The 21,156-nt window shown below is 33.3% G+C and overlaps 2 protein-coding genes and 1 long non-coding RNA gene across 9 annotated transcripts in view; 2 read left to right on the plus strand and 1 right to left on the minus strand.

Annotated features, from left to right (window-relative positions):
- Positions 1-7,825, minus strand: part of trio (trio Rho guanine nucleotide exchange factor) — a 63,144-nt gene extending 55,319 nt beyond the window's left edge. For 6 of the 7 annotated variants that reach the window (XR_014879313.1, XM_085206510.1, XM_085206509.1 and 3 more), the window contains exons 1-13: positions 7,644-7,825; positions 7,378-7,570; positions 6,889-7,002; positions 6,610-6,790; positions 5,692-5,912; positions 5,208-5,311; positions 4,149-4,300; positions 3,453-3,676; positions 2,915-2,995; positions 2,492-2,689; positions 2,161-2,283; positions 1,677-1,868; positions 441-613 (exon numbers count right to left, since the gene is read on the minus strand). Coding sequence is in view for 6 of the 7 variants with exons in the window: in XM_085206510.1 (XP_085062636.1) it covers positions 441-613; positions 1,677-1,868; positions 2,161-2,283; positions 2,492-2,689; positions 2,915-2,995; positions 3,453-3,676; positions 4,149-4,300; positions 5,208-5,311; positions 5,692-5,912; positions 6,610-6,790; positions 6,889-7,002; positions 7,378-7,570; positions 7,644-7,825 (2,138 nt within the window). In the remaining variant the exon portion in view is untranslated. Of the gene's footprint in view, positions 1-440; positions 614-1,676; positions 1,869-2,160; positions 2,284-2,491; positions 2,690-2,914; positions 2,996-3,452; positions 3,677-4,148; positions 4,301-5,207; positions 5,312-5,691; positions 5,913-6,143; positions 6,197-6,609; positions 6,791-6,888; positions 7,003-7,377; positions 7,571-7,643 lie in introns of those variants that run through there. The other variant, XM_085206512.1, reaches the window with a different exon arrangement.
- LOC146527063 (uncharacterized) lies at positions 4,996-8,087 on the plus strand. Its single transcript, XR_014879315.1, has 3 exons — positions 4,996-5,106; positions 5,764-5,966; positions 6,634-8,087. It is a non-coding gene; the product is annotated as an uncharacterized LOC146527063 (long non-coding RNA).
- Positions 8,088-12,119: 4,032 nt separating this feature from the next.
- The window catches only part of hiw (MYC binding protein highwire), a 67,474-nt gene continuing 58,437 nt past the window's right edge, over positions 12,120-21,156 (plus strand). The window contains exons 1-20 of the mRNA XM_085206267.1: positions 12,120-12,216; positions 12,352-12,604; positions 12,807-12,953; positions 13,061-13,267; positions 13,957-14,283; positions 14,378-14,554; positions 15,148-15,426; positions 15,514-15,648; positions 15,735-15,884; positions 15,993-16,145; positions 16,393-16,504; positions 16,737-16,902; positions 17,054-17,160; positions 17,716-17,928; positions 18,139-18,314; positions 18,703-18,925; positions 19,012-19,507; positions 19,586-19,752; positions 19,844-20,028; positions 20,099-20,854. Of these exons, the coding sequence (XP_085062393.1) occupies positions 12,125-12,216; positions 12,352-12,604; positions 12,807-12,953; positions 13,061-13,267; positions 13,957-14,283; positions 14,378-14,554; positions 15,148-15,426; positions 15,514-15,648; positions 15,735-15,884; positions 15,993-16,145; positions 16,393-16,504; positions 16,737-16,902; positions 17,054-17,160; positions 17,716-17,928; positions 18,139-18,314; positions 18,703-18,925; positions 19,012-19,507; positions 19,586-19,752; positions 19,844-20,028; positions 20,099-20,854 (4,521 nt within the window). The 5' untranslated portion in view covers positions 12,120-12,124. The remainder of the gene's footprint in view (positions 12,217-12,351; positions 12,605-12,806; positions 12,954-13,060; positions 13,268-13,956; positions 14,284-14,377; positions 14,555-15,147; positions 15,427-15,513; positions 15,649-15,734; positions 15,885-15,992; positions 16,146-16,392; positions 16,505-16,736; positions 16,903-17,053; positions 17,161-17,715; positions 17,929-18,138; positions 18,315-18,702; positions 18,926-19,011; positions 19,508-19,585; positions 19,753-19,843; positions 20,029-20,098; positions 20,855-21,156) is intronic.

The following is a 21,156-nucleotide window of genomic DNA, read 5'->3' on the forward strand; positions in this document are numbered from 1 at the left end:
ATTGAATTATATAGAGTGCACTCAAAATAACATCACAAAGTCAATATGTAGCTACGACCACAAGGCCACAAGCGTCTGTGCAATTGGTTGTTATTTTTTTTAAGAAATGGACCTGTTTCAAAACGCAATGATGCATATGTTGTTGATTTTAATCTACCCTCTATGCAACAAAAACTTGTAGTTCCGCCTTCGAGAGTTTTCAAGTGATAGTGTTTTCAAGTGATAATTATTTCAACTAACACTTCCAACTTCTACTAAAGTTATCTATACTCGTATGTATATTAGACAATGGTGGCAGACAATATAGTATAAAATATGTATAATTATTATTTTTGTACATAATTCAATCAGAAGATTCTTAAAACCACTATATAGCTTTGATAACTTAGATTATCAAACATCGTTAATGCAGTGTGTCTATTTATTAATAGAGGACTGACCTCAAATCCTGCAGCAGAGCCTCGCCATGGGCTATAGTGGCAGCGCACGCGTCGAGCGAAGCGGCACGGTGTTGCGCGCACTGCTCCAGCGCGCGGCGGGCGGCCTCGGGGCTCTCGTCGGAAGCGGTCGCACCACCTCCACCACCGCGCAGCGTCTCCAACCATTGCACAAGCTATTCCAAACATTTGTGCATTTTTTAAATTGTTACATGAAGATTTATCCTATGTATTGGAGGGTAGGCTGAGGGAAACTAGCGTTAAGATACTCTCTTCCACACCACGGAAAACTTCCGTTCAAGACAAAAAGATACAAATAATTTACTGCTAAAAATATCGACGCCTAACCAAGTACAAAATAAAAAACAATTCATAAAAGATTCTTTAAATAGCCCTTGAAATTGTTGAATTTTAAATTAAATATGTCTAAGTCGTTATGCTTATCATTAAAAGTTTTGCATATACGTGACATAAAATTATTAAAGGCATATTTTGTATTAAATTTACTAACTGCAGACAAAGGTTTATTTCATGCACCCAATTAATGACACGCAAAGTTTAGTTTACTTACGAGAAGGAGGGAATCGACCATATTGTTTACCAGCTTACACAGCAACACTTGATCTCTAAGATCACGGCGCTTCTCCAGAGATAACATCTTAATTAGAGGTTCTGCGTTGAAATGTCTCCGTTTTAAGTGACGAAGGAACTTGTTATATAAACATTCAATTCCATGAAATTGGATCGATGAAAGAAGCTTAGCTAGCTAGCTTAGCTAGCTTAATCAATAAGCAATATGATATTTTATTGTATACTAGTCGACCTGAGCGGCTTCGCTCGCTTGAACTATACGAATATTTATTAAATATGTTTATGAAATAATTTTCAGTTTAGGGGATGAATTCTAAAAAACCACACATGTTCAATTAAATATTTAAAAATATTTAATGCCTGAATTTAATTCATATTTCATAAAAATCGGTGCCGATTTAAAGATTCTTCCATACAAACTTTCAATTCCTTTTCATCCCTTCAGGGTTAAATATACATTATGAAAATAAACATCACAATATTAAATTAAGTGATGTCATGGCAGAGTAATACAACGTCGAGGGGCACCATCGAAATCACGTTAAGACATATCGATTGAACAGTTTAGTATATTTTTAGATTTATGAGGCCCTTAGGATCGAATTGACTTTTCAAAAATGGCTGTAATACTCTATTATGGTTTCGTACCTCTTTCTCATGCGTGTAAAGGAGTACAGCAAGGTCAAGGCGGCGTCTCCTACGGTCCACGCGTGCGGCGAAGGCGGCCACATGCGCCTCAAGTTCACGAGCGACTCCCAGCACTTCTTCCGCTTCGCATTCCCCTGAACGAGCCAACTCTTCTGCAGCCGAGAGAAGCTTCTCCGCATTTGTGTATGTATTCTATTAAAAATCGAGAACGAGATAGGCTTTGTTAGCTATAATTGCCGACAACATGTAATGCAATACTTGTTAATAGCAATGATCACCAAGGACATTTTATTATGGTGTAGATTGCAAATGCTATGTAAGTACAGTGGTTATAATTTCAATAAGTGTACAAATATAATAAAAATATCCTTTTTTTATTTGTCAACCATTAAATATACTTCCATAATAATATAACATATTCAACATTACTCTACTCACTAAAAATGTAATATATAGCTAATGATCTCATAATAAATAAATTTACCTGAGCCACATTTTCAAAATGTTCATGAGATTTTTGATACATTCGAGCTTTATGGAGATTTCTTCCTATGCCTGTGTTTTTCATTAAAAATTTTTCGCCATGATTCCCTAACCAATCGAGAACCTATAACAAAAAACATAATAACTTATGGATAATGAAGAAATAATCAAAGAAACAAAGAAAAAATATTTAGTAATTTTCAAAGTCTGAATGCAAATGAAGAAAACTTTGGTTATGGATTCTATATCCACATTAGAGAATGAATGGTTTGTACTTTCCCGCGTGGAGTTAGACACGTGATATATAAACATGCGTTTCAAACATAGTATACCTGTCGACAGTCTTCTTTGTAAAGCAACAAGGCGAGGCGTTGATGTAACTTGAGGCGTGCTTGGTGGTAGCGCGATTCGAGTGCTCGGTGGTGACCTAGTATCTGATGGATGACAGCCAGGACGTGGTTGGCGCCGGAACTGTAGTCTGCCGCGGGATCCCCGCTGCTACCACCCGCTGAACTCACTGATCCCTCACTCTACATATATCAAAGTTTTTAATAGAACATACATTTTTATATAATATTATATTTGTCTCGATACTTTACAAATAATATAAATAAATAATTTCAAGTATTTATTTTAACGGATATAGATTATAGAATATTAGATATAGAAGAATTATAGATTATATTTCATTACAACATAATAAGAAATATTTATATCAAATGGCAAATATAATAAAATATTAATATTATTCTTACTATATCAGCCGGATCCGTTTGATGACAGACTTGCACTAAATGATCTAGTTGATACAGTAATTTTTTACTTGTGGAGTGAACCTGTTTAGAGAAAAAAATAAAAATAATAAAATAATATACAAACATTAAAATCCAAGCTCTAATACATTATAAATTACAAGAAGCCATATTTTTAGAGACCAATCGTGGCGAAAGGACACAAGTGTACGACTATAAACACGACCGGATGTAAGTCTCGATTTCACTCGAGGATTTGAAATATTTAAAATTTTGATTTCCTCGTTTTGGTAATGAAGCAAAGCGCGGCATTGAGTTCTGCCACTCAGCACGCAATGCCTCCAGAATTCGACGCAAAGTAGGGAACGAAGTGTCCTAACACTAGGTTCCCTCTGCCTACTCTTCTATGTGCGTAATACAGCGTGAATCTAAAAAATATGTAATATTTTGAGACCATCATGGGTTCGGTTCCTACTCCATGGAATAAATTATTTTCAAGACAAAGCACATCGTTGAGTTTCGACACCCTTATCGGCCTTACCTCAGTATAGGCCTGACACATGTGTTCATAGAGCTGCCTGTGGCGCTGCGCGTGCTGCTCGAGGGCGCGCGGATCGGAGCAGGGCGGCGCGCCGGGCCCGCCCGCAGCCAGCTGCAGCGCCACCGCGCACTGCGCGCCCCACCCGCCCACTGCGCTCGCGTACGCCTCCGCCTTGTGGTGGAACACCACCGACAGAGATAGCACGGCTGAACGCTCTTCTAGACCTGACACATTTTTGTATTATCAATTATTTGGGACAGGCTTCATTGTTTCTTGTTGCTATATAACTTAATTGTTATTTGCAGGCTATACATTATATATTTTTAATTAGTATTTTTTTAAAATACTAGAATATATCTATTATATAATTATAAATAAAGAAAGGATCTATTATATTATTTCCTATAAAATTCTGATATTAATAAATTCATAATGCGAAAGAAAATTGAGTAGTGAAAGTTGTTGTTAAGGAGAAGGTTTTAAATTGATTCCCACATAATAGCAGAACTTTGGACCAGTTGCACTTCGGGTGACGTTATAAGTATATTCTCGTCGCGCTTTATTACCCACGCTATAGAATCATTACAGATGGTTGACATGGACGGATGGGCTGTAGATAGGTACTAATGCACTGCCGTTATGTCTCGAATCGCGATACATTACTATAAATAATAAGAAAATCAATTGAATACATACCGGCAGAGAGCTGCTTGTAAGCGCGCTCAAGTCGGTGAGCCAGAGCAGTAATCTGGGGCTCGGCGTAGTGTCGTTTATCGGCGAGGCGGCGCGCGGCTGCTGTCACTCGCGTCACACTCGGTCGTCCCCCACCAGTGCACGCGGCAGCAAACCTACTCATTCAGAAAACATCTTCACATTAAAAAACCATAATACAATAGATGCGTGTGTGATTTTCATCTATATCTTATATGGTAACAAAAAAGTCATAGCCGTATTTTAACGCAGCCGTTGAACATAATAACGTGAATATATTAGTTGTTATTATTAACAACAAAAAATTAAATATTAACTATTTCTCATCCTGGGTAGCGATACCATGGCTTTACATATCGCCACATATCTAAAATGATCGTAATACCTACCTACTACGGATAATAAGGAAGACGGAAAGATTCAAATAAAATAATTAAATCTTAAAGAATACATTGAAAGTGTGTTTATTTTTAAAGATTTTTATATAACAAAAAAAAATTTATAATCCATAACAAAGCGAAAACTCAATATTTTAATTAATCATCAGTCTTGTTAATGATAAAGATAAAGATGAATAGATAACTCTAATTAACAATATGTTATTACATTAATGAAGTATTACGGAAATAACCGTAGCGTAACCATTTAACTGAAAAAAAAAAACAAAGCTAATATAAATCAAACTGGATTTCACTATTTTATACATCCACTTCCTAATGCAATAATGTGCAATTACTAAGTATTAATACAAGTATATAAATCGTACAATTTCTAAAAGTACGACGTGACCTTCTGTTAAAAAACGAATTGTTATAATTAGCGCAAATAATTCATGCATGGTTTATCATACTAAAAATATACTTTTAAAGTTGTGGTACTCATAATTTATATATAAAACAAATGAAAAATTCTCGTTTAGATATCACTTAGGCATAGCTTTAAGGTAAATATTTAACATATAAAAGGATACATACTGAATGTTCGTAGAAGTTATGTCAAACTTAAATAAGAAAAAACAAGTACATGTTTCTTGAATATGTTTACCTTGCATGCTCTTCTTGAAGTCGTTTAGCGGCGGCACACGATCGTCCTATTTCAACATATGTTGCCAAAAACGCTGTACGATGATTAACGATCCATTCCAGCATCTGAGGAAATATTTTTGTTTGATAAGTGTTTTTTTTTAGTTAGAATAGAAAATAAATAATATAAAATAATTATAATAGACGGGGACAGAGGGTCTTCACACTAAGTTCTCTCTTCCTACACTGAAGTGTGCGGGATACGGTGTGAAGCTGATTTGATTTTTTAATAGTAAATAAATATTTGTAATAATTATGCAAAGTAAAAATATTATATTATTATTAACTAATTCTTCATTACTTTAGTTTATATTTATACTTAGTTTAGTTTATAGTTTAGTTTATAGTTTATACTAGTGACTTTTTTATTTAATGAAATTCTTTTTTGTTGTATTTTTTTAGAAACATTACATTATTTATCGTTGAAAAACTGTATCAAAGTTGACCTTTTCGCAGTCCTGTTCAAATAATCTTAGTTGGAAGCATTGATCGAGTTGCATTTTCTTATGTTGCCATAGCTTGTGGGCGTGCGCATGTGCCGAGCGCACTGCCGACAGCTGAGCGCGTAGAGCAGCCGGCGAGCCGCAGTGGAAGGCCGCCTCCGACGCTCCACTCGCCTCCGCGCAAGCTGCCGCCGCTGTCTCCAGCCGCTGGACCACGCGCTCGCCTTCACATACAAATCAACACCATGTTATACATATATTACTTATTTTAAAAAAAGGTTAGTCTATGTCTACACTATGACGAAAATGCATATAAATAAAAATTATGTAAAATCAGTATAAATGTTGCAATATGTAACCTATGTACAAGTACATAGCTACCATTAGCTGGTCGAAGAGAACACGCCACTTATTTCATTCACACTAACTACATATATGTTTGTAAGAATTCATACCACTAGAGCCAGAACACCGTAAACAATCAAAGCACATGTCTCTACGCCGACATGTTTCAGTGTATTGTGGTTATGAAACATCGATTATAACATTCCAAAGAAACCTGAACAACGCGCATATACTTAATGTATCGAATAAGAAAACAAGTCACGCAAGTACGGTATATATGATAATCGTGAAATACAATAATCTTTGCAGTTTTCGAACTAATATTTACTACTATATATTACATATTTTTCAAGTCGTCATTATTTTCAATTACAGAGAAATTTCAAAGCAATTTCAACATGTGTAATGTAATATATAAAAACATTGTCTCATTTTATAAACCATATTTTAAACAGAAATATGATGAGTTATTTTATAACTTCATAATTATAATATTAAAACATAAAACATGATTTACATTTTTAAATATTATAGTAACTGTAAATATGTGGTATTACATCTATATTTAAAGTTTACCTTGAGTTTCTAATTCATCGACAGGTATTTTTGCCAGTCTTTTATTAATATCTGCATGAGCATCTATGGCCCGCCGAGCGCCAGTTACGTCATCAGCGAAATCTGCTCGAGCTACATCCTCTTGAAGGTCATCTAATCTATCTAGCAGTTCACCAGCTTGCCACATAAGCTCTTCTAAAGCCTGTAGCAAATAAAAATTGCGTTTAAGTAAAGGAAGGAATCATTTAAGTGTGAAACTAAACAATATTTTACAATAATTTGAAGCAGTCAATAACTTACCAGTCTTAGATCTATCCATTGTGCATGGTCATATTGGAGAGTGCCATCTAAATCAGGTGTCAACTGTGAACTATCTATAACTTTGGGTAGTGCTTCTAAGCTAATCATCGTTGTCTGAAATAAAATACAATACAAATTGATAGAGCCTCTCGTGGCGCATCACAACGTCTTACAGTAACCGCGACGATTGTAGGTTCTCTCGCGCAGGTAATAAAACAAAGAGTGACAATAAGTCCTGTCACTCAAGACAAAATATCTCAAAAATTGGACGCAAAATGGGAACAGAGTGTCTTAACACCCTAGGTCGCTTGAACGTCAAATAAAGTCAGGGACCTCTTCCTACCCCTAAACTTCATTTCACAAATTAAAAAAAAAAAAAAATTAAAAACATATATATCATGTGTCATACACATATATTATAACCACAAAACTCTATTCAACATTATATATAATAATTATAATGATCAACTTTGCTTGATTTTACGTTACCTCAAACTTGTACTTATGTGCCCCTATAGTTGTGCGTTGCTTTTGCCAGAAGTTGTCAGGCTTTACTACAAGCGCTTGATGGACGGAAGAAGAAAAATGTTCTTGAAGTACTTTTAATATTGGTTTGATTGCAGCCCATGCTGAACCTCGCATATCTATAAGGATAGTAAATCCATGGGACCTGATGGAATCCCTAAAAAATAAAATAGTTTTATCTAGTAACATTTAAACAAATAATATATGAATGTAAAAAAAATATATATTACCCAGGTATGCTAAAGAGATAGTGTAGCAAACGTCTATAATCATCTGGTGCAACTCGGTCGCGTCTTGAGTTGGCGGGAAACCATATAATAGGTCCCCCGCGCCGGTCCCGTCCGCCAGTGAGAGAAGCCACCCGCTCCTGTAGGAGGGGCAGTACATCCAGGGCACGTGTACCTACTTCCATCCTCACTGGCCTTCTTCACCAAACCATCAATAGGAGCCTATTTTTTTACAAATATATAATGAGAATTACATATTATAAAAACAACATTTCTGGTTAATATGTATAGTGAGTGAGTAAGACTGCCCAAGCAAAAAAACCTAAGAATGCAAATAAAAAAAAAATGTCTGTAAAATATAAAGAAAGTTATAACAAATATGTAAAAATTATATTTAGTATTTACATCTAAATTTTATGTAATAAAAAATATATAGATCTGTGTATGTAATATTTAAAAGAATCTTAATTTCTGGCAGCCTTAGACTTAAGTTGTTTTAAGTTTAGTCTAGCTGTTCTTTAAACATAGGTAAATTGTCATGTGTCAGAGCCAACATCTGGGATGCAGCAAAGAACTTACACAAAAAATCTTACTAAAGCATTTGCAAGTTTAGAGAATACCAGGAATATTTTTAAAGAAATTGATCTCCATTTCTTCAATTTTCTTAATGTTAAGTAATGAATTAAAAAAAAATTTGAAGTTTTAAAGTTAATAAGAAAATTTGTGAGCCTATCAAGAAAGATGCAAAACAATCTAGAATTAATAGTTTCCTTAGTTAATTATTCCTCACATACTTATTCCAAAAATAATAAGCAATTTCATAAATACATAATTATTTTAAGAACTTAATTGATAATAATTGTTATAAACATAGTTTTTTTTATTGTGACTTGTGGAACCTAAGTCTTGAGTTTTAAATGCAAATATTTTTTGTAAAAAAATATGTATCAACTTATGCAGTAACTATAAGTACTGCCTGTAATCTTCTATTCGACAAACAGACACTTATCTTTAAATTATAACAATACTATATTAACAGGGTTGGTTACTTTAATTGATGTTGTGTTAAATATACACAACATCAATTAAAGTAACCAATCATACTAATTGATTTGTATTATCAGAACTTATATTACTGATTACTTGGGGCCATAATTTTGTTTGTATATTGCATTTTCAACTCTTAAGTTCCACATGAGAAGTTCTGTATCCAACTTGTGTATGTCATCAAATAATACACATAATACTGTAGAATTTACATTAAGAAGCAATTTCTAGGTTTGTTATATACATTTTAACTGGTCTAAGTGTTTCAGTTTTTGAAATCATCTATAATTAGGTCTAGGTAGGACATAGGGTATACCCTATGTCCTACCTAGACCTAATTATAATAATACTTTATTGCACATATAAAATTTACATAAAAAAAGAACATGTATACACGTATGTAGGTATTTAAATTAACATGTGCAATGCCGGCCTTATCACTACAAGTGATCTCTTACAGGCAATCATTAAAAGTGCAAAACTTATGTAAGAAAATACAAGTATTATTTAACAAAGAAAAAAGAATTAATAAACATACATAACAGTATATACATGCACACAAATACATACATACATCCATAAATACATACATACTAAAATAATACAGAAATGCATATATATGTACATATTCTGTGACCATATTATAAATATTGTCCTAAGTAATAATTTTTGAGCCTACACTTAAAAATATTTACTGAGAAAGATTGTCTAACTTCACCTGGCAATGCATTCCAAAGCCTGACTATTTGGACAGTAAAGGAGATTCCATAGCATTTATTGTGGCATAACAGGACTTCTAGGAGATTGTTATTGCGGGAACGAAGGTGTTGGGAGTGTAGGGTGTTCAAGCCCAAGAACTTAAATCGCTCTTTGAGGTACGAAGGAGTGACAGGATAAAAGCTGGATAATAAAAAAGTTTCATTTAAATAGATCTATCCACCTTGTTAAGTCTATTTACTTAATATTGTTATAATTTAATACTGAAATCTTTAAATTACTTTCGGTAAATAATTAACTTTATTTGCACATAAACATAATTTATAAAAAATATTTAAGTAGCAGTGCTGAATAGTAAGGAAATCCGTTGTAAATTCACTGGTGCAAGTTAAAATTAAGTTAAGAATATAAAATTACGTTTCTCAGAATATATAAATATATATTTTAAAAATATCTATACAGTTTAAACAATGTATATTTAAGGCAGATAGAATTTAAGTTATGTGCCTTTCTTTACAAAGCATAGGACCAACGCCAACTGCCAAGTAAAGAATAGGGGTGTACACCGTGTAAGCATCTAGCACTGTTTACATAAAAATCGTCATCCAATTGATTTATTTATAATTGTGAATAACTTGCTTCTTTTTAATATTTACAACATCTCTATTACACACATTTAAATAAACGCCGATGACAAATTGTGGTAGATATATAACTACATGTCACAACAAATAACCTTAGATAGCCATCAATTTGAACTCACCGTGGTGACTCAAAGATACCGATTAGTCAGGTATAAAAGGTTCGGCACACATTATTGTCACAGAAAATATTTCCACTAAGGCAAATCTAAAAAATATATCCATTTGTATTTTAAAACTTTATAAAAACACACAAGCTGGTCATTATGACACTAAGAACACCAACCATCCACTACAATGGCGCGTCAGGGATGTTCAAATGTAAAAAAAATCGGTAATAGTAACGAGTCTTAACGCAAAAATAATATTCAAACGATTCATGATACGTCAAGTAAAATTCAAAAATATTTTTTTGTCTTGCAATAATAACAATTTTCTTGTTTATTCAATTAATAATTACACAACATTTAAAAGAGAAAATGAAAATATTCAAATAAGAAAATATTATATTTTTTAATTAAAAAAGGAAAAGCTCAGGAACAGACAGAAGAGAATAAAAGCATGTCCCGTTTTAATTTATTATTTTTTTTTTGTTAATCAATCAGCTGTATTGCCATGTCATCAGCAGCGAAATTCTTAATGGCCGAATTCTTCCAAATTTTATTTCTATATAGACTTCCAGGCTATATTCTTCACAGACTATCAACTTGATAAATGTACGTTTCAAAACATTGACAAAAATCTATGGAGATGTTAATTCGTAACAAAACAAATTTTGAGTTACTTCTCTTCTTAAAGTTACTTACTTTATACATAAAATAGTTTAGAAAGAATATTAATATAATTAATTTGTTTCAAACTTTTATTTAAAAAACCCAGCTTTGCCCAGTGCCCACTAGATATAGTGTGGCTCATGTGCAAATGTAAAGTGTAATGTGTGAAAAAAGACACAAAAAATATGTACAGTTAGCCAAGTGCAATCTCAATTGAAAATGTTCACACTATTTTATGGTGAAATTTATCAACAAATGTTCACACTATTTATAATGTAAATATTATTATTTACACTCTTTTATGGTAAAATTTACCATTTGGCTTAAATATGGCAAAACCAATGTTCTCATATTTGATATGAAAAAAACATCGCCGAAACGTTCATACTCGTAATTAATTTTCAGCTAAGTTTGTAGATAACAATTCTATGGTTACTATTATTCATATTTCATTATGAGTGTCGACTACAGCGCCATCTGCAATTTTTACGGTTTCTTAAGTACATATATTTTAAAATAATACACATATTCTAAAATAATTTAAATAAATGTAGTATTTTTATATTTATAAATAATGTTATATTTAATTTTTTGTTTGAACTTCAAAAAATAAAAATATTTTCGATTTTTCAAAATGATCGGTAAAGTCACTATACAGGCTTGATGTTATTGATTTTTTGACGTTACCAGTCTTAAAGTATTATTACCACCACTGATACGAAATTTTCAAATTCATGATATTATTAAAAATGATATTAAGACAAAAATAAATATGAGGAGTTGAACTTTAAGGTAGTATCTAATATTATTGGTTTATATGTTTAATATTTAACAGATTAAGTAACATACTTTAATAAAGAAGTATAAATATACAGAAATCGAAATATAGTAAATTAAAATTAATTTTGTATTGATATTTTCTATCGTAAACTTTTTTCCAATTAGATGCTGTTGCGATGAAATTTTTATTAATAGACCAAACTGCAGTTGTAGTTGTTTATTAAGGATGTATTGATTTATATTACCTAAAGGGCAACGAACTGTCGAGACTATATGGATCGATCGTGTATTATCAAAAATGTACATTTGTTCATTAATAATTTAGAACAGTAGAATTTCATGTGCTCACTTTGCATTCGATTGTTTTTATTTTAAAATAGTCGGCTATGCGAACATTATTATATCTCCAATGTCCATATAGCGAATTTTTTATTTATTTTATTTTACTTATTAAAATCTTCTGTTAACTATATGTGGCTGTGCAACTTAACATTTTCAGAATTAACTCCTTAAACATATCATCATCATGGATATGAAAATAAAAATACCAGAATTAAAATGCATGGATCCCGAAAATTATCGTAAATACTTTAGAGCCCTCTGTTGGAGTGGTACCAGGTGAGGGAAGCTTTTTTATTTAAAAAATTTAATATATTGTATTTATATATATTTATTCTATTACTGGAATATTTAGAAGTTATGTATCAGTTACATATTGATATGTGTTTTTTTCAATTTTATTATATGTTACAGAAGAACAGATAAAAAGCCTCCAAAGAAATTTAATAAAAAAGATCGCCTAAAAAGATTGAAAGGATCAAACGCTCTTGCAATTTGTTATGCTCCTGCCCTGTTAGCAAATCCTTCACAATTTGCTGTATTCGCTACCGTCCGTAGAACTATTCTAGCTCGCTGTCGACAACTTCAGTCTGTCTCATTAGATTTATCTGATGATAGCGATAATGAAGAAATTCCTCCATCAACAAATATTACTAAGCTATCAAAGGTAATATTTATTTCTGTATATATATTTTTATCTAATAATAGTATGTCCTTAGCAAAGGAAATATATCTAAAATTTGATGGAAAATGGAATACAGAATTTTAACACTAGGTTCCCTCTGTATACTCACCCTTCTATATGCAGGCAAATACTCACTGAAGCCAACTAGCTGAGATTTAAGTACAATGAGGTTTTATAATTTCAGATCACAGGTATTGGCTTGCGTACTGTTTTTGCCCTTATCTCTCAGGCAAGATATACAGATGCCCAGTTTTGTGAACAATCTCTTAAAGCTTTGTTGGATGTACTACAGGGTCATGCTCCAGAAGATCTAGCTAATGAATCATATGAGGTAAGGATTTTTTATTTTCATATTTTTATCTAAATCTGATTAAATAGTATTAAAGTAATAATAATAATAATACAATATAATAGTTCATAAAGAATTGTTGTGTACAGATAATGGCCAATCTTCATAGCATGTTAGTTGAGGTATCAAGTACTACATGGCCTGGTGGACGGCTGGAGGCACCTTCCACTATCACAGCTTTAAGTAGCTCTTGTCTCATTGCCTTAGCTGTAGCCCGAGGAGAGGCAGAACTGGCACTAGGTGCTGTTGCCTCTTTGATTATGACTAACCAGTCCTTGACTGATCAAGATATACAGGTAAAGTAATAAAGCTATTTAGAAAAAACAAATTATTCATATGTAGTCATTGTAATTTTGGACATAATATTGTTGTATAATTATTAGAGAATCAATTTAAATAAACTTACATTTAGCTGAGCAGCTGTAATATTTGTCATTTGAAGAACTGACTGATTACATTTTTAATGTAATATGATTTTTTTATGAAAATAGAAAACAGTATTCGAATTATAGATTTGTTTGCAGAAAAGGTTTGACTGGCAACTCATTCGCGGCTTCGCTCACTTAAACTAAATAACTATTAATTTATAAATCTGCATTTCTTTCGTTTTCTAGTAATAATAATATATTAAAAACAATATGAACATTGGAAAGTAAAATTTTAGTCAAATGAATCGGTGCAATTAAATCAGTTAAGCCTTAATCTTAGGAAGATTCTTGTGAATTTCTGAGATTAGTGTGAAAAATCACAAAGGCAGATTGACAATTTTTTTTAAAGATCATAAATGCCACCAATAACATTTTTTCTTGTATATCTTCCATACACAGACACCAATCTTTACGATTTTATTATAAGTATAGATATAGATTATAAATATGATAAAATATTTATAATATTTTAATACATGGTAAATTAAACTAGGTATGCCACACATATAATTGTAATTTATGTTATTATTAATAATATAACAATCTACATTTTTTAGATACCGTCAAATTTAACTAAATTACAAAGGAGTGTACAGTCTGTGATTCTTGGCCCTCCGTCCCGAAATTTATGGTTAAATTTTGGAGTACCTCATAAGTCTTTAGTACGAAGCTTTCCAGTTGATTTACCATCACAATTGACTGCAGGAACAGCTGAACTTGTAGTTCGCTCTTTAGTGTCAGATGGATGCTACCTCTATGTATTCACATCTAAAGGCTTATTAAAAATTGGCTCTGGATATGGCAGCTCTATAAGACAACATGTTTATTTATATAAAAATGATTTCTTTGCAAGTGACCGTCATGGTTGGCTGGGATTTTGTAAGGTAAGTGGATATATTAATAAAAAGTATCAATTTTCTGAATTTGCCAGATCTATTGTTAGGATGAAAATGAAAATACATTGATTTTCTTTTATAGAACAAATTATATGTAAGAATTGGTCGTAAGAGAACTGAAGTGCATGAAATAGACAAAGAAACACTTGAAGTTAAGAGTATAATTCGCCTAGACCCTGGACAGTCATCTACTCCTGATTGTAAAACAGCTGTATTCACTGATGGAAATTTATTAGGCTTGATACAAATCAATAATTACGTAAGTAAAACTTTTTGTTCACATTCTTTTTAGGGTAGTATAAAAATAAATAAAAACCTTAATAATTAAGATAGACTGATAAAGAATTATGATATTTTTTATATTAGTGATAGGAATTATCAATTATTAGTTGGGAATTAACTAATTAAAATGAATAAAAAATAATAAGTAAACGTGACCAAAGCAAATTAATTATATTTTAATAAGTAATAATTACTCAAAAAAAATGCTTAACTTATATATTATTAATATTATCAACCTAAAATAAATATTTCAAAGTATTCAAATTAAAAGTAACACAAAATACAGTTTTCTGTGTCTCATAAGGTTGAGCCAGCACACGCCATGTTAGCGTTCAGAAAGCCCATATCCTGCGTCTCCTTCTTAAATCTACGAAATTCCTAAATAAACAAATAATAAAATGGTGCTAAAAAAGGTAGCTTATGTGCTCAAGACTATCAAGTATAATTTTATATGTAAATACATATAAAATTTTACCACAGACTGACAGATTTACTTTCGAGTTTATAATAATTAGTATGGATTATGTAAATTGTAGCATTAACATAAAAATATTTAATTTTACTACACAGGAAAATCTTAATATAAAATTGTATGATGCGGAAGCGACGATTTCTGAGCGCGCACACGGTGGAAGACACACTGTAATAGCAAGACGGGAGTTTACTGTACATCTCCTGAGGCGACGGACGCTGGTATTGGGTCGTCCCTCCTTCGATGATGGCTTATCTAGGAGGATGATCGACCTTGACTCTCCTGTCGCTATGCAGCTAGACGACAACGATGACGATCCTTTAGCTGCGATATGTGCTGGTCAAGATTTTGGCTTACTTACAACAGTTTCTGGGAAGGTAGTTAACATGTGTGACATGTTAAACTATTCAATCAATTTTCTTTTTGTTGACATAAGCAAATATATAATCTTTTTTATTTTGAAGGTCTACTATACTGGTAAAGGAACTAGCTTAGGGTATAAGGTACCCACACCTCACACAGGCCGTTGGACTCTCATGAAAGAGACACTCTTCACTAAAAATGAAGCACCAAATATTAAAAGATGTAGAGTAGCACAGGTATATTAAGATAATCATATTGTAGTTTATTGTTATACAATAACACCTAACTTTCTGATTAATTAATGATTTTTCTACTTTTGTAGGTGGCTTTGGGGCATGAAGGAGTCCACGCTATACTTGTCCTAGATAACGGATCAGCATTATTCACGGGTATCGCCCGCAGAGGTGAAGACGGCGATGCCAATAAACACAGACGCACGCCAAAACCAACGCGCCCTAAGAAAATTTTAAGAGTAACATAATATATAAATAATACAATAATGAATAAATATTATTGTCAGTATAATAGACAACAGGTACCTACAGTCTGCAGTTAACTTATAAACCGTTTTGTGTTGCAGGCTGAAAGACATTATATAGTTTATGCTGCTTGTAATTATGGGTCCACTGCACTTGTGACGAGACAGGGTGAAGTATTCATGTTTGGTAAAGACACGCAACATTGTGACGAAACAGGACTTGTTACTGGCCTGCGTCACGAGAAAGTTATACAAGTAAATAGTTCTTCACTAATATAAGTCGTAACTGATATATGTACAACACAAATCATACAATAATATGTCAGTATATAGTTTGAGAAATATCCTATAAAATAACTGTTTTATTGAATTGGCTGAATCTTTATTTTTATTATAACACGAAAGTAATTCAGATTAATAAAGAATTGTGTAGTTCAGGTAGAATTGTATTATTACTTTGTTATATTAATTCGACTGCCTAATAACTTATATACATTTTAAGGTTGCATTAGGGAAAGCTCATGCAATTACTCTCACGAATTTTGGCGAGGTTTACTCTTTTGGAATAAATAATAAAGGCCAATGTGGAAGAGAATTTGGATATACAAAAGAAAGTACGTATTAATTGTGTCTTTTTTATTAAATAGGTTTACTTATTGTATCATATATTGTTCTACTATTATAATGAGTAATTGTTACATTAAATGTGAAATATTATGTAATAATTACTCATTATAAAAGTAGAACATTTGTACTTTACTTTCAATCATAGATTCAATAGTTTTTTAAACGTATTATACTTTCTTACGCAACTTTCACATGAAATCTACTTCTATAATTTTGCAGAATTTGGGCCGAACCGCAATGCTGCTGGAAAAGAGGAAGCACGACTTTGTCCCGGGCCACACTCATGGAGTACGGAGTATTGTCGTATTTGTGTATTGTGTCGGGAATGCACAGGTTTTGCCAGCGGCTGCCACTGTGCTACACTGCCAAGCAGATTGCCTGGCGAGTCAGTTATTCACTTATTTAATGTATACCTAATTCATGTTCCATTCCAAGGCCAAATTTATATATAACATGTTTAATAAAAAGAATAATATACAATTACATTTTTTCGCCTCGTGTGTTATATCTCGTTTGATATAAATATATTTTGACAGGAGATGTGGATGTGGCGAAGGTGATAGTGGGTGCAGCGTGTGTGGCGTGTGTCGGCGCTGTGCTGAGCCCTCAACTTCGGGGACTGGCACAAGAACAGACAACTCAGGTTTCTTTAATTTTAACCTTACAGACTTGTACAGTTCGCGAGACTAACGCTGATCTTTTGTATTGTCATTTGAGTAATTGTAAAAATAGAGCCAGAAGCAAAATAGTTTGTTGTTGGAAATTATAAAAAAAATCTTAAATAAAAAATATATCAAAATCTTTTACGCGGGACATTGCATTCCTATAATTTTTACTTGTTTCTGATATTTGCTGGAGTTAATAATTAATCTTTTTGTTATATAATTTTAAATAAAGTTCGTGAACAAGCGCGGCCACGTACGTTTTTAGATTCTTGTACAGTGATAGTATAGTAATAAAAAAATGTGCGTGATACTTTTAATAAATCTAACACAAAAATAAAATATTGCTAACAGTACAAGATGTATGCAGGTTGTCAAAAAACCAGTAGTAGGTTTAGTAGGCCTAGCAATGGAGGTTACGCCTACAATATATTGTATGAATACTTACACATATGCAAAGTTCAGCTTAGAACTTGCGGCCTAAAATAATATTTTTTAAAAGAGTATTTTATGATTATAATTTAATTTTTATGCAGATAAAGAGCAGCTAGACCGATCTAGTCCTGGACCAGGGGTAATACCTGTACCCATTTCAGCCTCATTAGGATCAAGTTTTGGTATAGATTTGGAGAGAGAGTCCAGCATGAAAGTGAGCTGCTTATCGCCGGCAAGGGTCATAATACCTGGAGGGCACCGTATAGTGTCTGTTGCATGTGGACTCCATCATAGTGTACTATTAAGTGAACACGGTAAATTAAATGCCTTTACATTGTAATACAAAAAATTCAGTTACTGTATTTTTTATAAATTGAAAAATACATTTCTTTGTGGTTTTTTGGTATTTATTGTAATTGGACACTTACATTTTCATAGTTCTCTTAAAAAGATTTATATTTTGCAAATGTAATGGCTGGATAGCTCTCTAGTGCCCATACAATATACTTCCATTTGTCGAACAGGCGAAGTATTCACATTTGGATCAAACCAGTGGGGCGCACTGGGTGCGGGTGACATCGCGACTCACCACCGATTGGTGCGCGTGCGAGTGCCTCGCGCAGCTAGCATCGCCGCCGGCAGCAACCACACTGCCATACTCACAAGGGATGGAGAGCTTTATACATTTGGCAGTTACCAGGTACTCCTTTTTTATTAAACTAGTGTTAAAAGATAAAACTGCTCCGTTTCTTTCATGCACCACTTAACTTTCGAGACATAACGTATTAAATGGCGGAACTTAACGTAGTGATAGCGCTTTGAGTTTTTACCAGATTGAGGAAATGAATATAATTGAGTAGTAATCGAACCCACAACCGTCATGTTTACAGTTAGACGCTGTGCCGCTTCGCTACGAGGGCCTCAACTTTTATCAACAAAAGTCTTAACCAACAATAAATAACTTAATCAACACTAACTTAAATCAAAACTCAAAAATCTGTAGTTATTCAGTTCACCACTCTAAATCCGAAATTTAAAACATTGCGCCTTATCTTATTAGATATTTCTCTTTCTGTTAATTTAAATAGAAAGGTTCACTGGGACGAGCAAGACAAGATGAACCCAGGTCCGACCGTAGTCCAGTGTGGTATGCAACGCCAGGCCGCGTGCCACGGATCGGACCTCGGTACGGTTGCCGCGCTGTGTGGGTGTGCGCTTCTGGAGATCAGACATTCGTACAAGTTTCACAAGCCCTTATTAACACGGATAATCTTTTTAGCGCTACTATTACGGCCAACACCAATAGCATAGGTGAGTCTACTAAACTTCAATTTAATTGTGAATGTTTTTAAAAAACAAAAACAAGTACCATTAAAATAATTGATTTGTAATTACAGTGATACTACCAAATCGTCCAGAACATACTTTTAAGTGCATTACTATAAATAAAAGTGATGGTTCATGTAATTCGTGGACTGGGCCTGAACAGGTGGATTTTGTTAATACACTTGCTTGTTTAGATCCTTTGTATGATGTTCTATGGTGTTACCAACCACAGATGAGAGTAATGAAGTGCTATAATATAATAGCGTTTGATTCTCATAAACTACAACGATGTTGCTCTAACGACCCCGAAGCTTTTGCTGATCCTGAATTTGACTTTCCACATTATGGTTGTATGAAGAGATTAGAAGATTTTAGATACTTAGAAAGTTTCGAATGGATTAGTAACAATGATAATAAAGAATCGGAGAACATAGCCCTCTCCAGTATGTCGATACTTAACCAAGAATTAGCTATACCCTGCACTCCTGGATGTCAGGTGACAAGGATGCACGCCGCATTACATTTGTTGGGTTGTTTAGACTCACTCACTCATGCTTATGATAACAAGTATGTATTTAATACGTATTTCTTAGAATTATCACAAGGTACACAATATATACACGTATTTTTTTTCTTTTGGTACAGGCCACCTTTTGTGGAGTGTAAGAGGGATAACAATATATTGCCCGTGGCACCGTTGGTCGAAGACTATTTGACTGTTAATAGATTCGAAAATCATGGAGGCGGTTGGGGCTATTCCGGACATTCAGTTGAAGCAATTCGTTTTATGTGTGATAACGATATCTTACTTGGTAATATATACATCATAAGAATATACATCATTTTAGTTTCTATATATTAAAAATATTAGAGTAATGACACTTTGTTATCTTAAATTTTCAGGTGGTATTGGCCTTTACGGTGGTCGAGGGGAGTACACTGCAAAAATAAGATTATACGACATTGGATCGGATGGCGGCGACCAGGAGGCAGATGGTGAAATGATCTTCGAATCCGATGATATTTTTTACGAGTGCGCTCCGAAGGACAAATATCCTCTTATGTTCGAAAATCCATTTCCCTTAGTCGTAAGTAATAATATCAAATAAACCTAATTTACGACTTCGAATAGTGTTTAAATAAAATATATAATTTTAGGCTGGTAAGTGGTACGTCGTCGCTGCTAACATCAATGGCCCCTCATCGGACTGTGGATCTTCTGGTCAAGCTATGGTTATAAATGACGATATCGGTTTTCACTTTAAAACATCAAAGAAATCAAACAATGGGACTGACGTAAATGCTGGACAAATACCGTGCCTTTTGTATAATATTATGGGACCAGACCATCCCATGCCTATTAGGAATTTGGATCTCGGCGAACCTATCATACAATTATCGAGAAACATGTCACGAAAAGTGACGGTATCGTGCTTCCGCTCACTTATATCGTTATTGCAATGGAGCTGGCGATCGTTCAGAGATATATTGTTGGACACAAATGGACAAATACCTATAAACTATCAAAAACTTACTTTGATGAAACATCAAAAAAGATTAGTCTATGTGATACGAGCAGGTTTGCGGATTGTAAAGTCATATATTAAAGAGGTTTATCCACAAAGCGTTAAAAAGAAGAATTCACCTGATTACATGTCTTATTTTGAATCTATTGCCGAAGTCAGAAACTTTGTTCAAGGCGTAATGGCAGAACATACACCAACTTGTGCGGCGCTTCCACGAAAGCAAGGGCGTAATAAATCCCAAAGAACTTGTTATGTGCAGTTCGCACTAGAGTTAACTAACTCTGTACTGAAAGAAGCTCATGAAACATTCAATGATTGCTTTTATGCATTTTTTCCAACGCCAATATTGAAATGGAATCATTTGTGTTTTATGCTGTATCACGTTAGGGTGAGTAGTGTTATATATTAATTTTATAAAAACAGGTCATCAAGTGCCCTTTGCGGCCCGGTGGGACGGGCGGCGGCTGTTCATGGTTGTGGGATCCGACTCTGAAGAATGTTTATATTTAAACTAATTTCATCTCCCAACTCTAGGAAAGCGCGGCGTTGAGTACCGTCACTCACAGACAGAGTGTCTTAACTTTTGGTTCTCTTTGCCCACTCTGCTAAACGGAAGATAACGTGAAAATGCTTTATAAATTATTATAATATTCTTAAGCTTAAGCTGACAATTTTAAGGAACACATTACA

Source organism: Heliconius melpomene, chromosome 21 (genome assembly GCF_056956725.1).
Source record: "Heliconius melpomene rosina isolate 202511_hmr_F chromosome 21, ASM5695672v1, whole genome shotgun sequence".
NCBI classification, from domain to species: domain Eukaryota; kingdom Metazoa; phylum Arthropoda; class Insecta; order Lepidoptera; family Nymphalidae; genus Heliconius; species Heliconius melpomene.